The sequence below is a fragment of the Neofelis nebulosa genome, chromosome 4 (assembly GCF_028018385.1).
Source record: "Neofelis nebulosa isolate mNeoNeb1 chromosome 4, mNeoNeb1.pri, whole genome shotgun sequence".
Classification (NCBI taxonomy): Eukaryota; Metazoa; Chordata; class Mammalia; order Carnivora; family Felidae; genus Neofelis; species Neofelis nebulosa.
Genome location: NC_080785.1, coordinates 44803379 through 44820446, shown reverse-complemented (window position 1 = coordinate 44820446; position 17068 = coordinate 44803379). Strand labels below are relative to the sequence as shown.

Below are 17068 nucleotides of genomic sequence, written 5' to 3'. Positions count from 1 at the left end.
GGCACAATAGGTGTACCAGGCAGGTAACAGGTAGTCTGACTACCTGGTTTATTTCCATTTGAGCTGAATTCTAGCTTCTTTCTTCTATCCTCCTACCAAAAGAGTTCCGATGGTGAAAACTTTACCTTTATTTTCCACTTTTACTTTCTTACTAAAGAGAAAAATCTGAAGATCACAGACAGGAAATTCACGCTGGGAACAAATCTGAATCCTCCATCTGGATTGCAGATACTGAAGGGAAATTGATCTTGGGCCATAGCTTTTTGTATTGCTTCAGTTATATAACTGAAGCACAGATCCTTTTTTGATGTGGTATATTGTGATATTTTGACTGTTGTTCTTTTCTTTTCCAAATGTGATATAGACCACAATAAATTCCTCTGGTAGTGGAATCTTCAGGCCTGACAGATACGAAGATATTTAGGATATAACTTTCCTTGTTGGATTGAGATAATATGGTAGCAGACAGGATGAAGAAAATTATCCAGTTGTCAAATTGTTAAATTTTTTTCTTAGCATGTGCCACCCCTCCCTGCAAAACAAAATCAAACACACACACACACACACAAAATCCACTTATAAAATGGACAGAGAATATGGAGAAAATTCTTCAAAGGCTAACTCTGAAAATTAATTTAAAAAATGTTTCAATTGACATTAAAATACTAGAATCCCAAGATCCATTTGCAAGTGAGTCATTTGATTTCATCATTAAGATCTAAAGGCTCTATTTTTCCATATATAGTTTGAACTTTAAAGTAGTTGTATCTTGGGGCGCCTGGATGGCTCAGTCAGTTAAGTGTGCGACTTCAACTCAGGTCATGATTTGTGGTTCATGAGTTTGAGCCCCGTGTTGGGCTCTGTGCTGACGGCTCAGAGCCTGGAGCCTGCTTCGGATTCTGTGTCTCCCTTTCTCTCTGCCCCTTCCCCACTCTCTCTCTCTCTCTCACACACACAAAAATAAATAAACATTAAAAAATTATTTTAAAAAAGTAGTTTTATCTAATCTCATCATTTGATTTTTGAGAGCCAGGCTTTCTATGTGAGGCTGAGTGAAACTCCTAAGATGGCCTTGTTATTTCTAGAAGTGTGGTAAAGAATTAGGTCTCCAGGGGCGCCTGGGTGGCTCAGTCGGTTAAGCGGCCGACTTCGGCTCAGGTCATGATCTCACAGTCTGTGGGTTCGAGCCCTGCATCAGGCTCTGTGCTGACAGCTCAGAGCCTGGAGCCTGCTTCCGATTCTGTGTCTCCCTCTCTCTGACCCTCCTCCGTTCATGCTCTGTCTCTCTCTGTCTCAAAAATAAATAAATGTTAAAAAAAAAAATTAAAAAAAAAAGAATTAGGTCTCCAGATGCCAGGCTGGGGTATTATGCTCATACTCTGTGCCTCATAATTAATGGCTTAAAGTAGAATAACAATTATAGAAAATAGAGTAAGTGTTGACAACTTAAAACAATTGTGGATGAACGCTAGACTCTGTCAACTACTGACTGGCAGTAGGACAGTCTTAAATACTAGATTTAAAAGAAAGAAATTTGAGCCAAAGAGAAAGACTGAGGGCAGGGTCAAGACAGGATTTGTGCCCTGAGTTCGAAACCATCAGGGGTGTGAGCCGGGAGATGTGACCTCATTTGTGCCATGTCCTCTGGGCTTGTCACCCACCTTCCTTTGCACTCTTGTGTTTGGACTCTTCCCCTATTCCCTGGGTTACTTGCCCAAAGTGAATCGCTCCTCAATGGGAATTCTGGGCTGACATGTTTGTGGCGTTCTGTTTTTCAGGAAGGTGTTGTCACAGAGTCTGAGGTGCGATGTGTTGTTCATTGTAAAAACCCTTCCAAGCATCTGGGAACGTGCTGCCCCACATGTCCAGGTAACATTCTCAGGAAGGGAAGGCTGCTAGACTCCCTGAGCACATCACTGTGAAATCTCTGTGAGCTCTCTCAAGAGTGCAGGATTCTCCCCCTCCTGACTGGAACTTTCCTCACTTTGTGTCTGTGTACATAACGGGTTTAGAGAGCAAACTCCTTTTGCACAGAAATGTCCGGTTGGACTCTCTGGTGTGCCCAGCGTGAATGCAATGTGCTGTAGGTCTTGGCACGTGGGTGCTCCAGGCTCCAGAGGCCTGCTTTCCACTCCACAGGGCCACAGGTAACGCTTACTTTGGAAGGAAAAGCTGTGGCTTTCTCTTGTTTCCAGAAATGTCTTTTTACTGCTTCATATTGCAGTATCTTGGCTAGAGCTTGCCTTGGTGATGAGGTGACCAGATGTTTTCTGAAAACTGAGAGCTGGGTCCCTAAGTGAATTTAGCTTAGGGTTTTGCCGGTCTCAGTTTTCGGTGTGGTGCAATGAGTTGAATCCACTGTCTTTTTAGAGGGCCCCACTGCCTAGCTGACAGCAAAGGATCTTTCCCTTCCAGTGGCTAGAGTGTTTCCTTTTACTTTTCTGAACAGGATTACAAAGGCCTCCTGCATCTTTTCTTGCCCTTAGGTACAAGCCCAGGGATTTTGAGGTGAGAGATTTTTTTTCTGATCCTTTAAGCCCCTGGCCCATGCTCTCAGACAGATGTTCTGAGTTTTGGTTTTACTCTCAGTGCTTTTCCTCACTGGAGGCGATACTCACAACCAGTACCCAGTTTCCAAGGGGCTTTCTGTTCTGCAAACCTTCCTGGGGAATGGCTCAGTACTATGCTGAGATGCTCTGCAAACATGAGCCCTGCTCCCTCTGCAGGCAGCTGCTTCCCCTCCCCCACCCAAATACAGTCTGAGATCAGCCTGGACCTGAGTCCCTATCAGAGAATCCAGTTTTTTCTCATCTTTGAATGACAGTAAAGACAGCTGCTCTCCACTACCTCTAACCTTCCTGAGTTCCCTGGACAGTCTTTTTTTGCGCCAGATTTCCTTTTCACATTGGGATTTCTGTGGAGCTTGTATTCTTGGATGAGCTTACAAGAAGGCCAAAAATTGGTGGGAAGTAAAAGATTTCTTTCCATAATCCAATCATTTTGTATCTATCAAACAGTTAGCTTATGTTCCTTTTGCCTCTGAATGCATTAAATGCTTTGTATTATGTAACCATACCTTTAAATGCCTAAAGGGGCCTTATTAAGTTAGATCAGTAGTTCTCTAGACTGCACATTAACATCACCTTGGAAGCTTTAAAAAATAAATCTTGATGCCCTGGCTGCATTTCAGACCAATTCCATCAGCATCTCTGAGGGCGGAATCCAGGCCTCCCAGATAATTCCTATACACCGGCAAGCTTAAGACTGATAACAGAGCAAATTTTATATGCCATGTAGATTTAAAATTTATTGTAGCTCTTAAATATGAATTCAGTTGCGTTGAAGAGACTGCTGCTTTATTGGTACAGAATCAACTCAGTATATGTAACATTCCTCCTCAGTTACGAGATCGTCATGTTTTTAGGCTGCCTTTGAAAATGTGGGTATACAAAGAGCTGAGTGAGTTTATTTCAGCAGTTGAAGTTATCGTATTTGAGCAACTGCTTCTTTAGCTTGGCTTTTGGTTGAGTTCCCTAGAAGGAAAGCCTGAACTCTGTGCCTCCACATACTGCAGTGCTAAGCCCTCCTGACCGTCCAGGGAGGGATGAGTTATGTCCGCAGTTCGCACAAGAAGAAATTAGATCCAGTGAGAATAAGGACCTCTCCAAGGCCTGTGAGTTAGAGTTGGGGCCTGGTCCCTTTTCTTTCTTGGCCACTATACTACACTGCCTACTTCTCCCCTCCGCCCCAAACGCACACCGTAATAATTGTTCTGCTTGGTTCCAGATGCCCTGGGAGACAAATCTTTAAAAGCTAGCTTGCCAGGGCCACACGCTGGCCCCCTGACACCTCGGCAGGCTGTGTGCCTTTGGTGATGGGGTCAAGAATCAACTCTGTTCTCTGTCTTTAATTTCAAAGGCCAACCTGTGGGATGTAAATCAGAAGACTCAGAAGAGGCCACATCCAGACTGTATTATCATTTGTCTTGGGAGGGAGGACTCAGCCAAGTCTAGGTAGGGACAGTCAAGGAAAGCCATGGGGTATTCTCCTTGGTAATTCAGAAGGACTGACATCTGTCATTGATCACAGAATGGTATTCTGCATAATGACAAACACGTACAGTCTGCGGTCGTCTTCTTCCTGAAACAGATTTCAGGACATTCTTGTTGTCGGTTCTTTCCTTTTGTCTGACTCTTTACTCAGTGATGGTGGGTTGTGATGGGAACAGTTTACATAGAATTTTCATTTAAAATTCCTTTATTTAAGTTGTCAAATGTAGATTGTTGTGGTTGATCTGTCTGGCAATCTGTGACAAAACCAGTGTGCAAACACATGAAAGAATTGAAGACCCTTTGTTGGAAGCGTGCTTTGAAAGGAGACAACTGGGCACCTGCCATCATTAACAATGCTGAGATACAGCCTCTGGGAGGGACCCAAGTTTACTGAGTCTTTCTGCATCAGCAGGAACAGCAAAGAGGTGGTTTTGTTCTAGCTCTGGGTGTGGGTATCAAATAGACTTTAAAACCACAGTTTCCCTCAGTGATTTAGCTTCAGACTCAGTAGCATTTGTTTTCATGTCTTTCAGTTGAACAAAGGGCTCCATATCTAGATTTAAAATGAATAGGTCCTGTAGCCAGATTAGGTGGTTATGGGTAATACTTGTTTCCTTTTATCAAGAACCAACTGCTTCAAGAGTTTGGTGAGTTCTGTCGATGACTTCAGGTGGCAGGCCTTTAAATACCCTCAGGGCCATGAGTCAGTCTCTCACAAGAGCCCCCTTTGCTGATTATTGGCACTACTGTGTTTGTTCCGACACTGTCTACCATGTGGAAAGTGACCTCAGCTATTCTGGCAAAGCATCTTGTGAAGACAGTCCTGAGGAAAGTGTCAGCCATAAGCTGACAGTCTTCTCATGGCCTGTTTGGCATAGGGGTTACTGGTCAGCCTGTGTTTCAAGTCGTTTGTGGGATTTCTTAAGAATACGGCAGTGTCCTGGGTACCTGGGTGGCTCAGTCAGTTAAGCATCTGACTTCAGCTCAAGTCATGATGATCCCATGGTTCATGGGTTCAAGCCTCGCGTCTGGCTCTGTGCTGACAGTTCAGAGCCTGGAGCCTGCTTCGGGTTCTGTGTCTCCCTCTCTCTCTGTTCCTCCCCTGCTCTCTCTTTCTCTTTCAAAAATGAATAAACATTAAAAAAAAAAAGAATACAGCAGTGTCCTGAGGATCATTCTGAATTGGAGACACCTCCTGGGCTTTTCATCCTAGTTTTAGCCAAACTTAGTGGCTAAGCCTTTTTAATATCACATAGGGTAGGTCTGAAAAACTGTGTGGCATCTCCTGCCCTGCCTTTTCCCCTTCCTGCCCTGGTGCCCGAACCTGTGTGTGGTGCAACTGGTAGGTCAGAGCTGAGTTTGAATATCAGCGCTGCCACCTGCCTACTGGGGGAATTACTTCCTCTCTCTCAGCCATATTTCCCTCATCCATGGAGATAATTACAAGAGTCCCCACTTTGTAGACTCACTGTGAAGATGGAATGAGATCAGGGATACAAAGAGCCTGACAGAGGCTGGATATTCCCTGGATACTCACCAAGTGGTCATGTCATTTGTGTCATTTGCTGGGTGTGGCTCATTGTGGACTTCTCTCACTTGGTCTTCTCCTGTTTGCCTCTTCCAGCCCCTCTGGGGTTTAGTTCCCCTGGCTGTGGTCAGGGTGGTCATGGGGAGTTCCTTAGACTTGTAGGGCTCGCCACTATCCAGTGCTCCCCCTTGGGCTGACCTGGCTTCCATCATCTTATTCACTTTCTAGCATCTTCAGGTTTCTGGACTCCTGTCACTCTTTTGTACTGTTTTTTTTTTTTTAAACTATGAAGCGATCTTGTCCCCTGGTTAAAGAGGATACTCTGCCAGGTAGAGGCGGAGGTGGAGGTAGGAGCTAGATGAGGGAGATGGATGAGCAGTGGACAGAAGCATCGTGTCAAGCTGAGCAAAGGCTCATGCCCTAATTCTAAACTTTTCTTTGCTTTCTAGGTTGTGTGTTTGAGGGTGTGCAGTACCGAGAAGGGGAGGAATTTCAGCCAGAAGGAAACAAATGTACCAGGTGTTCCTGTGTTGTAAGTACTGCCCTGGATGTTCTAAGGGTGTCCCTTCTGGTTCATTGTGGGTGAGATCCACCAAGAACAGCCTTGAGTTTCTTTACAGTCTTTCCTCCTCTCTCTCCAGATGTGGACCCAAGGAAAAAGTCTGCTGCTCTAGGGCAGGTTTCTCAATCTTGGCACTCTTGCAATTCTGGGGTGGGTAATTCTTTGTGGTATGGACTGTCTTGTACATCGTAGGGTGTTTAGCATCATCCCTGGTTATGACGCATTAGGTGCCAATAGCACTTACACCCCTCAGTTATGATAACCAGAAATGTCTTCAGATGTTATCACATGTCTCCTGGAGAGCAAGATCACACCTGGTTGAGAATCACTGGTTTGAATGAAGATTGAGGGAGGGAGGCTGGTTTCCCTCCACTGCCTTCTTCTTTGGGAAGATTTGGGTTCTCTCTTCTTTGGGGCAGAGAAGCTTCTGGCTGAGGCAGCTGTAGAGTTATTCAATGTAGTCAGATGGGAAGCAGATGGGGATAAGTGCAGCTTGCTTCAGTGTATTCTGTGGGGTGAGAGAACCTAATCTGAGGCTTGGTCATTTTCACTGGCAGGGGGTGGGATGGATTGGAGGAAATGGCCACTAAACTGTGGATTCAGAGCAGAGTAGGGACAAAGCCATAGACTTGCCTTTCTAAGAATTTTTGACTTGAATTCATATACTGAGGATAGCTTCAGAGTGCTTAGGAATGAAAGAAGAAACTTGGCGTATGCTATAATTTTAAAGGGATCTTTTTAATAAATGTATTTTAAATTTGGAGTAAGATCATTGGTGGTGATGATGGTAATGGTGACGATGGGGAATCTAGTCTTATTCAGTGCTCCAGGTTATTTACAGTAGGGAGTTAGCACAACCATATATTTTTAAAACTTTTAATCTTTTATAATGAAGAACATATAGTATGCATATCAGAATATTAAAAAAAACATACATAGAGAACTTCAGTATCCTAATTTCACCAAAGTAGAATCAAATGTGAACCATCATAAATCATAGTTTTAGCATTTGCCATTTCTCTGCATGTCTTTTCTAAAGTCTTTCCCTCTCCCTACATCAGACATGCACACACAACCTAGACAGTCCATATTAAGGTAAACATGACCAAGAGTGATGGTTTTTGTATGGGGGAAAAGAAGGAAAGAAAAGAAGGGAGGCAGAGAGAAGAGTATATAAAAAGTATGTAATATGAGGTATATAATACCCATAATACTATAATAATATGCAAAAATACAAAAGTAATTTCCTGATAAACAGAAGTTTGCATATTCAGACTCAACTGCCATGTTTTTCTCCTCTTGCTAATTATGTTTAAATAGTTTTATGTTATTTTTATGTAAATAAGCCATTAACTGCTGCCCATGTCTTAATTTTATTTCTTCCATGTTGGTAAAGTTTTCTGATAATTTTTTTTAAATTTAGTCTCATTCTTTTGGGTAAATTGAAGAAAAACAAGACACATTTCAGTAGGAAATTTTAAATCTGCATCTGTATGAATTGTCTTTTCCATAAAGGTGGGCCAAGGTTAGGCAGCTAAGCCTCCTTGGAGAGGAAGTTCAGCAGGTGGCAGGAGGATGGAAGGCTGCTGCGGTTTTACTGGTGACAATCACACAAAGTTATCCAATGTTGGGAACTGCGAATGAGTTTAGGAATTATATGTACAGGGGTCACAAACTCAAATGTGCTCAAGGCATTCAGATCTCTTGTGTTTGTAAACACAAGCATGCTGAACAAAACATACCTGAGAGCCAAGTTCAGGCGCCTGGAAGTCCTGCTTCCATTTTCAATTGAAGAAATAAAAATCCAGAGATGTTACTTGCCAAAGCTTTCCTGCTAGTGAGTCTTCTCCAGACATATATACTGTATCTTTTCTCTATTCCTGTATTTTAATTTCTTAATTTCCTAATCCTGTATTCTTTCTAGCTCTCTGTGTTGCCACCCTTAACACATGAGGGGCAGTGAATGGCTTTTTCTTATGTTCCTAATGTCAGTTTTTAAGCTAATAAGATAAGTAGAAGAGAGGAGGGAGCTCTTGCTTGGGGATCGGACATTTGTATGAAGGCTTGGATATGAGGAGGGCCCCGAGAGCAGTTTTTCTTTTTGTGGACACAAAAATTTGAGGTGTAAGCTTTGTCTTTTTGTAGCTTGTTATTAAAATAACCTCATTTTTAATATTCTTTCACTTTGCTGCCTTTTGATGTAGTACCCTAAAAGAAAAAAAAAAGATAATGTCTTGGCAGCAAATGGCCCTGTTCTTGAAAGTGATGACTACGGATGTTTGCTTTAGAAGTAACATTGCAAATGTACAGACTGGCCCAGGGTATGTATGTGGTATCTGTGTGCATATATATTTGTATGTGTGTACGTCTATATCTACAAGTGTATATATCCACATAACTATACAAATCTATGTAAACATGCTTATAAATATAAATGCAAACACACACATTTACATGTCCAAGTTTGGATTCCCCCAGAAACAGGCCCTGAGATAAGGATTTACATGTAAGTCATTTCCTTAGAGAGGACACTGGCAGAGGAGTGTGGTGATGACTCTGGGGAGGGAGGGGAGGCACCCTGGCGAGGGGGTGTCACCAAGCAAGTATCCTTGTACCCAACCAAGCAAGTATCCTTGTACCCGACCAGAGTGCACTCCTGCCGGGCAAATTTTGGAAGCCAGTATGAGATTCATGCCTCAGAATTTCCTGCTGAGAGGTGAAGAACATGAGATATGTTTACAGCAACTCCCTTCTACTCCAGAGGGGTCTTGATTGGGTACCAATATGAGCCTGCCACTCAGGTGACAAAGTGGCCTCTAGCAATGAGAGGAAGAAGCACAGGTGCTGGCCGTTGGGAGTCTGGCATGCACACTCATGTGGTAAGGGTGAGAGGATGGAGGTGGGGCAACAACATAGTCAGCTACGGCATATTTGTATATGTATATGGCACATGTACACACATGAACTATACATTAATATTTTCATGTCTCTGAATATGTATGTATATATGTGCATACACATGCATATACCCATATGTATATATGCATGCACATGTCTTTAGAACACTGGACCATCAGTGTTTTCCTTTGCTCATGCTGCTGGCCTGGTCTGGAACTCCTTTCTTTTCCTTCTTCATCTGGTGAGTGCTTGAGCTTTCAAAGTCGGTTATCACCACCCCACTGCAACTAACTCGGTGACCACTTCATTCCCCAGATGGTAGCAACCGCAGTTTTCTCATTTGTGTTCCTAAGGCTCACGGCTCTCACTGGCTAGCTCACCTGCTGTCTTTCCCTTCCTCCTTCTCTCACATGTGCATGCATACACACACACACGCACCCACACACATGCACACACACACACACACACACACACACACACACACACACACTTCCAGGTAGCAGGTTGTAGCTTCTGCATGTCTTTCTAACCTCGCCACTGAGCACTGTGAGTGTTCAGTGTCACTAGTATTCTTCTTTTCTATTGCTGTCTTATGACGTAGGACACTGAAACCCAGTAATCGCTTCTCTTCCAGTGACAATTCTGCCCTTCAGAGCTGACCCGCTCCTTCTTGCCTAGGAGAATCTATTGTAGGTAGATATCCCGTTCTCATTAGAGTTCTGCCTGCCTGGGAGCACCCCATACAGAGTCATGCACATGTGAGGCATCCCCCGTGTGTACTCCGTCTCTGACGGATGACTTACCAACTCTCCGAGGTGCTCCTCGCTCTCAAGGAGATATCACATAAGCCATGTGGTGCCATGTGGCTTACATTTTACATTCGGCCCTTTTTTGTTTCACTCTCCGAATTTGTGAAAATGGTCTACCCGTGTTTTTGTGATGTGGTGACAGGGGCAGACCACCAGAAAAGACATTTCATCTTATTGAGATGGATTCCTTAGATAATGAAACAGATGCCTTGCGCATGATTTTACATCCTCGATGTAGGGCAGGCATTCCAGTATATATGGCATTCCAGACAGTTGAGAGCATGCTAATGCGTGACGATATCTGGGGAGGATTTCACAACCTCTTGCTCTTACTCATTCCAGAAGCAGAGCATCTAACATTTTTAGGTGTGAATATCATCGTGACTCACAGAAAAATGCAGCGCTTTACTATCCCTTGTTAAACTGTATAACCCCCATGTACCCATTACATAAATAAGAGAGCCAAGAGAATTACTTCTCCAGAGCCCTAGTACTAATCAGGGGGGTGAAAACTGGAGTGCTTCTGGCTGTTCTATAGAGTTGTCTGAGTCATACTGGAGTGCGTTCCCTATGGCACGTGTTCAGTGTGAACAGGTCCTATGCTCCTTTTAAAATGGAAAGAGGAGGATTCTTTCCTAACACAGAAGCAAAGAATTGTTTATAAAGTATACCAAGCATTGGTTAAAGTATACCAAGCACAGAATTGTTTATAAAGTACACCGAGCATTGGTTAAAGCATGCATCTGTTTCTTTTTTGTTTAAGTTTGAATTTTTTACTATCTGCCTAACTGGACAGCATGCAGTTCCGTTTGCCTTTGTTTGGTCAAGTTTTCAGGGAACAGGATGGTGGCAGTTGGCACAGACATTTCTGTAAAACCCAATGTCTTCAGACTTGTAAGACTAAAGACCAAGGTGCCAATGAGAGATGTTTGTGTTCTTTTTTAGTAAACTATTTTAAGAACCCTATGGGCTCAGCGTTCTTGGAAATTCCTTACCGAAGGGAGTAAAGCCCACAGAGTTGTAGGATACTCTTAAAAGAGTGGCAAGTCCTCAGTCTGCAAAACGAGCCAAATTAACTGGCCAAGATCAATTACTTTTGCTGACAAAGGCGTATTAAGTTCAGAGGATTTTTACTAATAAACATGGGTTGTTAATGGGCTGTCTGTGATGAAGGAGCTGTACTTTATTGGCTCTTAGAAGCCATGAAGTCCATAAACACCTTTGCTCTCACTTACACTTTAGATATTGCAAAGTGCTGTCTCCCAGGGAAAGTGAAACTCCTAAGAAGGTTATTTGGAGAGAACAAAGAAAATGGAGATCTTCATGGTTCCCGTTCCTCTTAGACCAAATTCCTTAAGATGTTCTGCACAGCCTGGCTTGGCCCGACCTCTCCCCAAGCTCTCTGGCCTCATCTGTGGCCCTCCCACATTCTGTCTGCTCTGGCCCCTGGGCAGATCTTCAGGATCCTCATGACTCAAAGCGTGGACCCGACCAGCAGTGTTGGTCTTACCTGAGAGCTTGTTAAAAATGCAGAAGCCCAGGCCCTACCCCAGACCTACTGAATTGAAATCTGGAGTTTAATAAGCTCCCTGGAGGATTTACTTGCCAAATAAAGTTTGAGGAGCATGGTCTAATATCTCATAGCCTTTACCTGGGCTGCCTTTTCTCTCCTTTCTTCTCCTTATCACCCCCCATGCTTAGCTAATACCCACTTATCCCGCACTCGGAAGCCCAAACATTTCCTTTTTAGGGAAACTCGGTCTGATTCTCAAGATGAGATCAGGTCATGTTGCTAAACCTTTTAGGGCAGCCCATACTTTACTTCCCAAACATTTAAAATGATTTATAATTAGATTTGTTTGTTTGTGACAATTGTATTTGACTCCATGAGGGAAAAATGGTTTGTATCCTTAGTGCTTGATATGTAATGGGCATACATAGTAATTGCTGAATTTATGAACAAATGACTGCTGAGTTTGATTTTCCTTTCTTTCCCCATTGCCTCTCTCTCCACTCTGCTAATTTAGTTTCCCCCTGCACGTTTAGTCTTTGCAAGTTCAGCAGGGAATAGAGAGATGCACATCACAGTAGATGAGCTCAGAAAGGAAGATGGATTTATGTTCAGCTGCTGTAGCACTTATAATAAATTGCTTTGTATGGAATGCAGATGACTTCCCTGGAGAGGTCTTCTCTGGAACGTGCGCCTTAAGCCTCAAAGATTCCTACTACTCATGGCAGCAGGAAGATGCAACCGCAGGAAGCACTTGCCAACTGTCAGGACCACTTGCTGTGGCAGAGCTTTGAAAAGAGAGCATGATTCGCAACTTTTAGAGATGACCTTGCCCTGGGAGACATGTCTGACCTCTCCCTGTTCCAGTGTGTTCGGCTTCGGATTGCACTTCCCTACAATAGGAAGCAGTGAGACATCTCATTATTTCTGTGGTCACATGATGCCATGGCAATCCAAGTTACATATTCCCATCCACACGGCTGTTCCTCCTGCATGGGGACTTGGGACCCTCCATGCCTGAAACTTCTCACAGGGCCTCTCCCTTACTTGTTGTAATATGTGCAATTTGGCACATTTTAGACACAGGCTGTCATTATATCTTCCTTATCCACAGGGAGAAATTTGGCTACATCTGGGCAATAAATTGGAGAATTGAGCAATTATCGAGTGAATTGGATTAATGTGGGCAGTTTATCTAAATAGTGTGGGCCCCAAACCTTCAGAATAGTTTTCAAAAGTAGTCTGAAATGTTGGTATAATTGTTGGAATGTTCTGTTTTGCATTGTGTATGTACCAGCACCCTGAGGACAAAAAGTTCCTGGTTTTGAATAGTCAGTTGAAAAAAAGAGTCTTTTCTTTAAGATGTGGATAGCACTTGACCACTAGGAGGGGCCTCCAACTTGCTTAGAGAAGTAGCTGGTGCTATACTTATTTTTGGCTAGATCATGAGGTTCTGAATCCTGGTGTTTTATGTTAGAATGAATCGGAGCAGTTGTAATCTGTCAGTTAAGACTTCTATTGGAAAGTCTATTGTAATGCCATTCTCTTTAGATAGAATCCATAAATGTACAACTGTTGTCATGAGGGTGTCAAATTCTTGCTTCTTGAAAATGCCACCAAAATAACCTGTTTGTAAGGCAAAGCCAAGTTTTTTGCTTACTGTGTTTATTGGTCATTACCTTGACAGAGGTTTAAAATAATGTTTTAGAAGGAAGAAGGCAAAGGTGAGATATTTATGAGCTTTGGGTGGCAGGATCTAGTTTAAGGTGGGTTTTTCACTGTAAGGTCTTGATTTGGAGTGGTATACTGATAGACTCATATGATATACTAGTCTAGAATTGGTGGGAACAGCGAGGCCAGGGCTCCAAGGGGGATCTTAAAGAGTTCATGAGCCTCGTTGAGTTATCTGTATTACTAGTTGAGTACTTTTAAGGAGTTCCTGACATCAACAGGAAGCTTACTTTTTTTGATGTTAAAAAGTCTGGGGATAACTGTTGTATATTTGAAATCCTATTTTATCCCTGCCTCATGTGTTTTCAGTCCAAATCCTAGATTTTAGTCCCTATATATGTCTTTATTTTTTGTGGCTTCTAAGCTTCCTTATGCTTATTTCTTTATATAATTTATAACTGAAGCAGCCTATAAAGTTATTTTTCTACATAACATGACAGTTTTTCTAGATGACAGTTGAACATTTATAGGAAAACACATACTTTGAAAAGAGATAGCAAATGATTTATTTACAGGAGCATTATTGATAGTAATAGCTACTTTTACTGTGTGTATCCTGTGCCAGATACATGTAATGATTTCACATTAATTTTCAAAATTGTCCTGCAATCCAGGGAGGTATTAGCCCCATTTTTTTTTTTTTTTGGTGAAGAAAATGAGATTCTGAGTTTAAAAGCTTGCCTAAGATCAAAGAGCTAATAAGAATTGAAATCTTGAACTGCTTGATTATAAAGCCACATGTCATTTCTCTCTCATCTACCCTCCCTCCCCCTGACCAATCAGTGTAATTTTGAGATATTATGTCTGATTATAGGCATTTGGAAGTGGGAAATGCCATTTGAATCTATGGAGTGAAGAGCAACCAGACATTTTGAGAGAGAAATAATGGTGAGGTGAGCATTTTTGGTGCAATTTTGGTGCAAGAGGTACAAACACAATAAAAGTGTGAATTACACTTCTCTCTCAGAAGTTCACAAGTCTAAGAAAGTTTAAACTCATACCAGATTTCAGCCTTGGGCATTCAGCCTAAGTATATGTCACCATGATGCCAGAGTGGATGAAGAACACATATCTGTTACCCTCACATCAGTTGGAGAACAGAGACACTGTGATCTATAGTGTGTTTCCTCGCCAAGAAATTATGAATACACAAAGAACATGTGATAGTTGCTGGGACAGAGCCAGTCTCACTGCCTCTGCTTCTGAAGAGATAGAAATAAATGTTTATCCGATGGGGCCTATCTATCCCTTGCAGTAGTCACCAACAGAGTTGAAGCAGCAATTGGGAGAGCCTTCTTTAGAGATAATACAGAGGAGTTGGGTTCCCCTGGACATGAGTTTCAGTGGTTCTGTGAGTGGATATTTGTCCTCTCGGTAGAATGAAGGGGCAATTGTATGATTGCTTTTGAGCAGTTGCTTTTCTCCTATCCATCTAAAAGCAGATGCATTTACATATTTGAGTAGAGTTTGGTAAGAAAATGAGCTCGATTGGTTAAATCTCATCCCATTGTATCCTTGCAAAGATCATTCCGTCAATTTTTCCCCTCTCCCTTTTATACTCTTTAAGTTCTGTCACAATGATGAGCCCCCTTTATCTCCTAAAAATCCAGGAAGGATATTGATTTTACTAAATGCTGAAGAATTTCCCACCTGTTTAGATTCCTCCTTCCCTGCAGCATTTTTCGTGTACAAAGTATAAGATGATATTATATGATAATATGTACCAACTATATAAATTATATAATTTGTATAGAATATATAATTATATATAATTATATAATTATAAAAATTCCAGGTGGGATTCTATCTGACAAAACAGATAGAAACAACTGTACAATTCAAAGATAATCACTGTTCATAGGATTTGATACATTTCCTTCCAACCTTTTTTCTCCATATTTACATATAGTTATAAAGCTAGATAGGATCACATTCTATATACAGTCTTGTATCTTGATTATTTTCATTTATCATTATATTGTGAACATATCTCCATCTCATTAAAAAGTCACCAAAAATTGAAAAATATTTTTAATAGCTACATAATATTCTATCAGTATACTATGAATTATTTAGTCATTTTTTTTTTGGTATTAAAAAACTAATGCTGTTCTCAGTTTTCACGGTTATGAGTAAACAACAAACATCTTTGAAAATTAATCTTTCTTTGTTTCTCTGATTGTTTTCTTAGGCTAAATTCATAGAAGTATAATTAACGGGTCAAGGATACGAACACTTCTGTGTGTGTGTGCGTGTGTGTGTGTGTGTGTGTGTTGCTAAAATAACGCATGTAAGTGATGCCCTAATTTCCACCTCAATCTTCAACACATAGGTGTCTTGCACCAAGAGTGTTTTTTCATTTGTAAACCTTGTTTTCATTGACATTTTACTTCTGAAACTGAATATTATTCATATGTCAAAGTCTGTTGTATTTTTTCTGTAACTTGTGTTTTTATTTCTCATTTTTCTACCGAGTGCTTAAAGTTCTATTGAATGTATGTATGTATGTATGAAGGATATTCATCTCCTCCTTGTTATGCAAAGGTGTGTTTTTAAAAGCACAGACAAAAATGCTGTGTGTATAGTTGTACCTTAGTGTGTATGTTGCATGTTGGATACTGGCAGAGCTTGCCAAAAATCCTGTGTGTTCTTCCAATCTTTCTCTTCCGATGTTGATCCAAATATATTAACAAAATGTGAGTCTACATTGTTACCTCTCAAATGTAATTAATCTGAGACTTTTCTTTGTTTAAGCTCCTCTCTTTCCACCTCTGACCCCTTCATTTTGAGACAGTGATCTTCTATACCTGTTCCTAGGCTAAAGTGAAGCTATTCTTTGAGTTTCTACACTGCCTCTTTCCTAACCCACAGCTCTGCAGTCTCTCTGTCTCCCCACAGGTTTCTCTTTGTCTCGTGGCTCAGAGTGTGAAAGATCCCTCCTGATCCCTTCTCAGGCTGTTATTCCACTGGGACTCTTGTTTCCATCCTTTCCTACCTTCCCTCATTCTATGGTTTAGATTTTGTTTCTTGTGGACAAGCATAACGTGCCTTACACCTTTGAGTGCAGTGTCTTGAATGTAGGAAACAGTAAATATTTGACTAAATGCCTAGTCTTACACTTTCTGATTGGAGTATCCATGTTCTTGGAAATGAGTTATACAATATAGAGCCTTCTACCTTCCTACTTGGGACTTTGTTTCAATCTTGAAGGCAATAAGCTACATATTCACTTTTTTCTTTCATTGAGCATAGTGACTTGAAGGGTTTATGATAAATCTGTAGAGGGAAGAGAATCCAATCTAAAGTATTTTATTTTATTCTATTTTAATTTTTAAGTTTATTTATTTTGAGAGAGAGAGAGAGAGAGAGAGAGAGAGAGGAGGGCAGGTGCAGAGAGAGAGGGAGAGAGGGAGGGAGAGAATCCCAAGCAGGCTGCATGCCCGGTGTGAAGTCCAACGTGGGGCTTGATCTCATGACCCTGAGATCACGACCTGAGCTGAAATCAAGAGTCAGACACTTAACTGACTGAGCCACCCAGGCATTCCAAAAACTGACAAGGAGACTTCCAAGTGGCAGTGTTCAGAGGGAGGGGTGAGGGTGATGCCTCAGCCTCATGGGAGGGCAAGTGTCAGAAAGTATCTCTCTGTGGTGTGGGAGGAAGGGAAAGGAAACATCTATTAATAAAAGTAAAAAGAAATACTCCATTTTGTCAACAAAATAGAATAAAACATCCGTGTTGTGATACTTTAGAATATTTCCAGATGTTTTGATCTTTTGTTTTGTTTTTTTGTTATTACCACGAAAACTTAATTTTTTAAAAAATTAGTACTATGGGTCTGCTCCTTGTTTCTGCTTTATGGCTCCCCCTCCCCTCCCTGTGCTCTTCCTTCCCTTTTCCTTTCCCTCCTGCTTCCATTCTCCCTGTCATTTCCAGACATCCTTAAGCTGCTGTGCTTTGATTCTCATCAGTATCTCAGC

At 41.7% G+C, this 17068-nt stretch overlaps 1 protein-coding gene across 4 annotated transcripts in view; it reads left to right on the top strand.

Moving 5' to 3' along the window:
* BMPER (BMP binding endothelial regulator) overlaps nucleotides 1-17068 on the top strand; it is a 254725-nt gene that overhangs the window by 59057 nt on the left and 178600 nt on the right. For all 4 annotated transcript variants that reach the window (XM_058724623.1, XM_058724624.1, XM_058724621.1 and 1 more), the window contains 2 exons: nucleotides 1779-1869; nucleotides 6030-6112. In XM_058724623.1, coding sequence (XP_058580606.1) covers nucleotides 1779-1869; nucleotides 6030-6112 — 174 coding nt within the window. The remainder of the gene's footprint in view (nucleotides 1-1778; nucleotides 1870-6029; nucleotides 6113-17068) is intronic.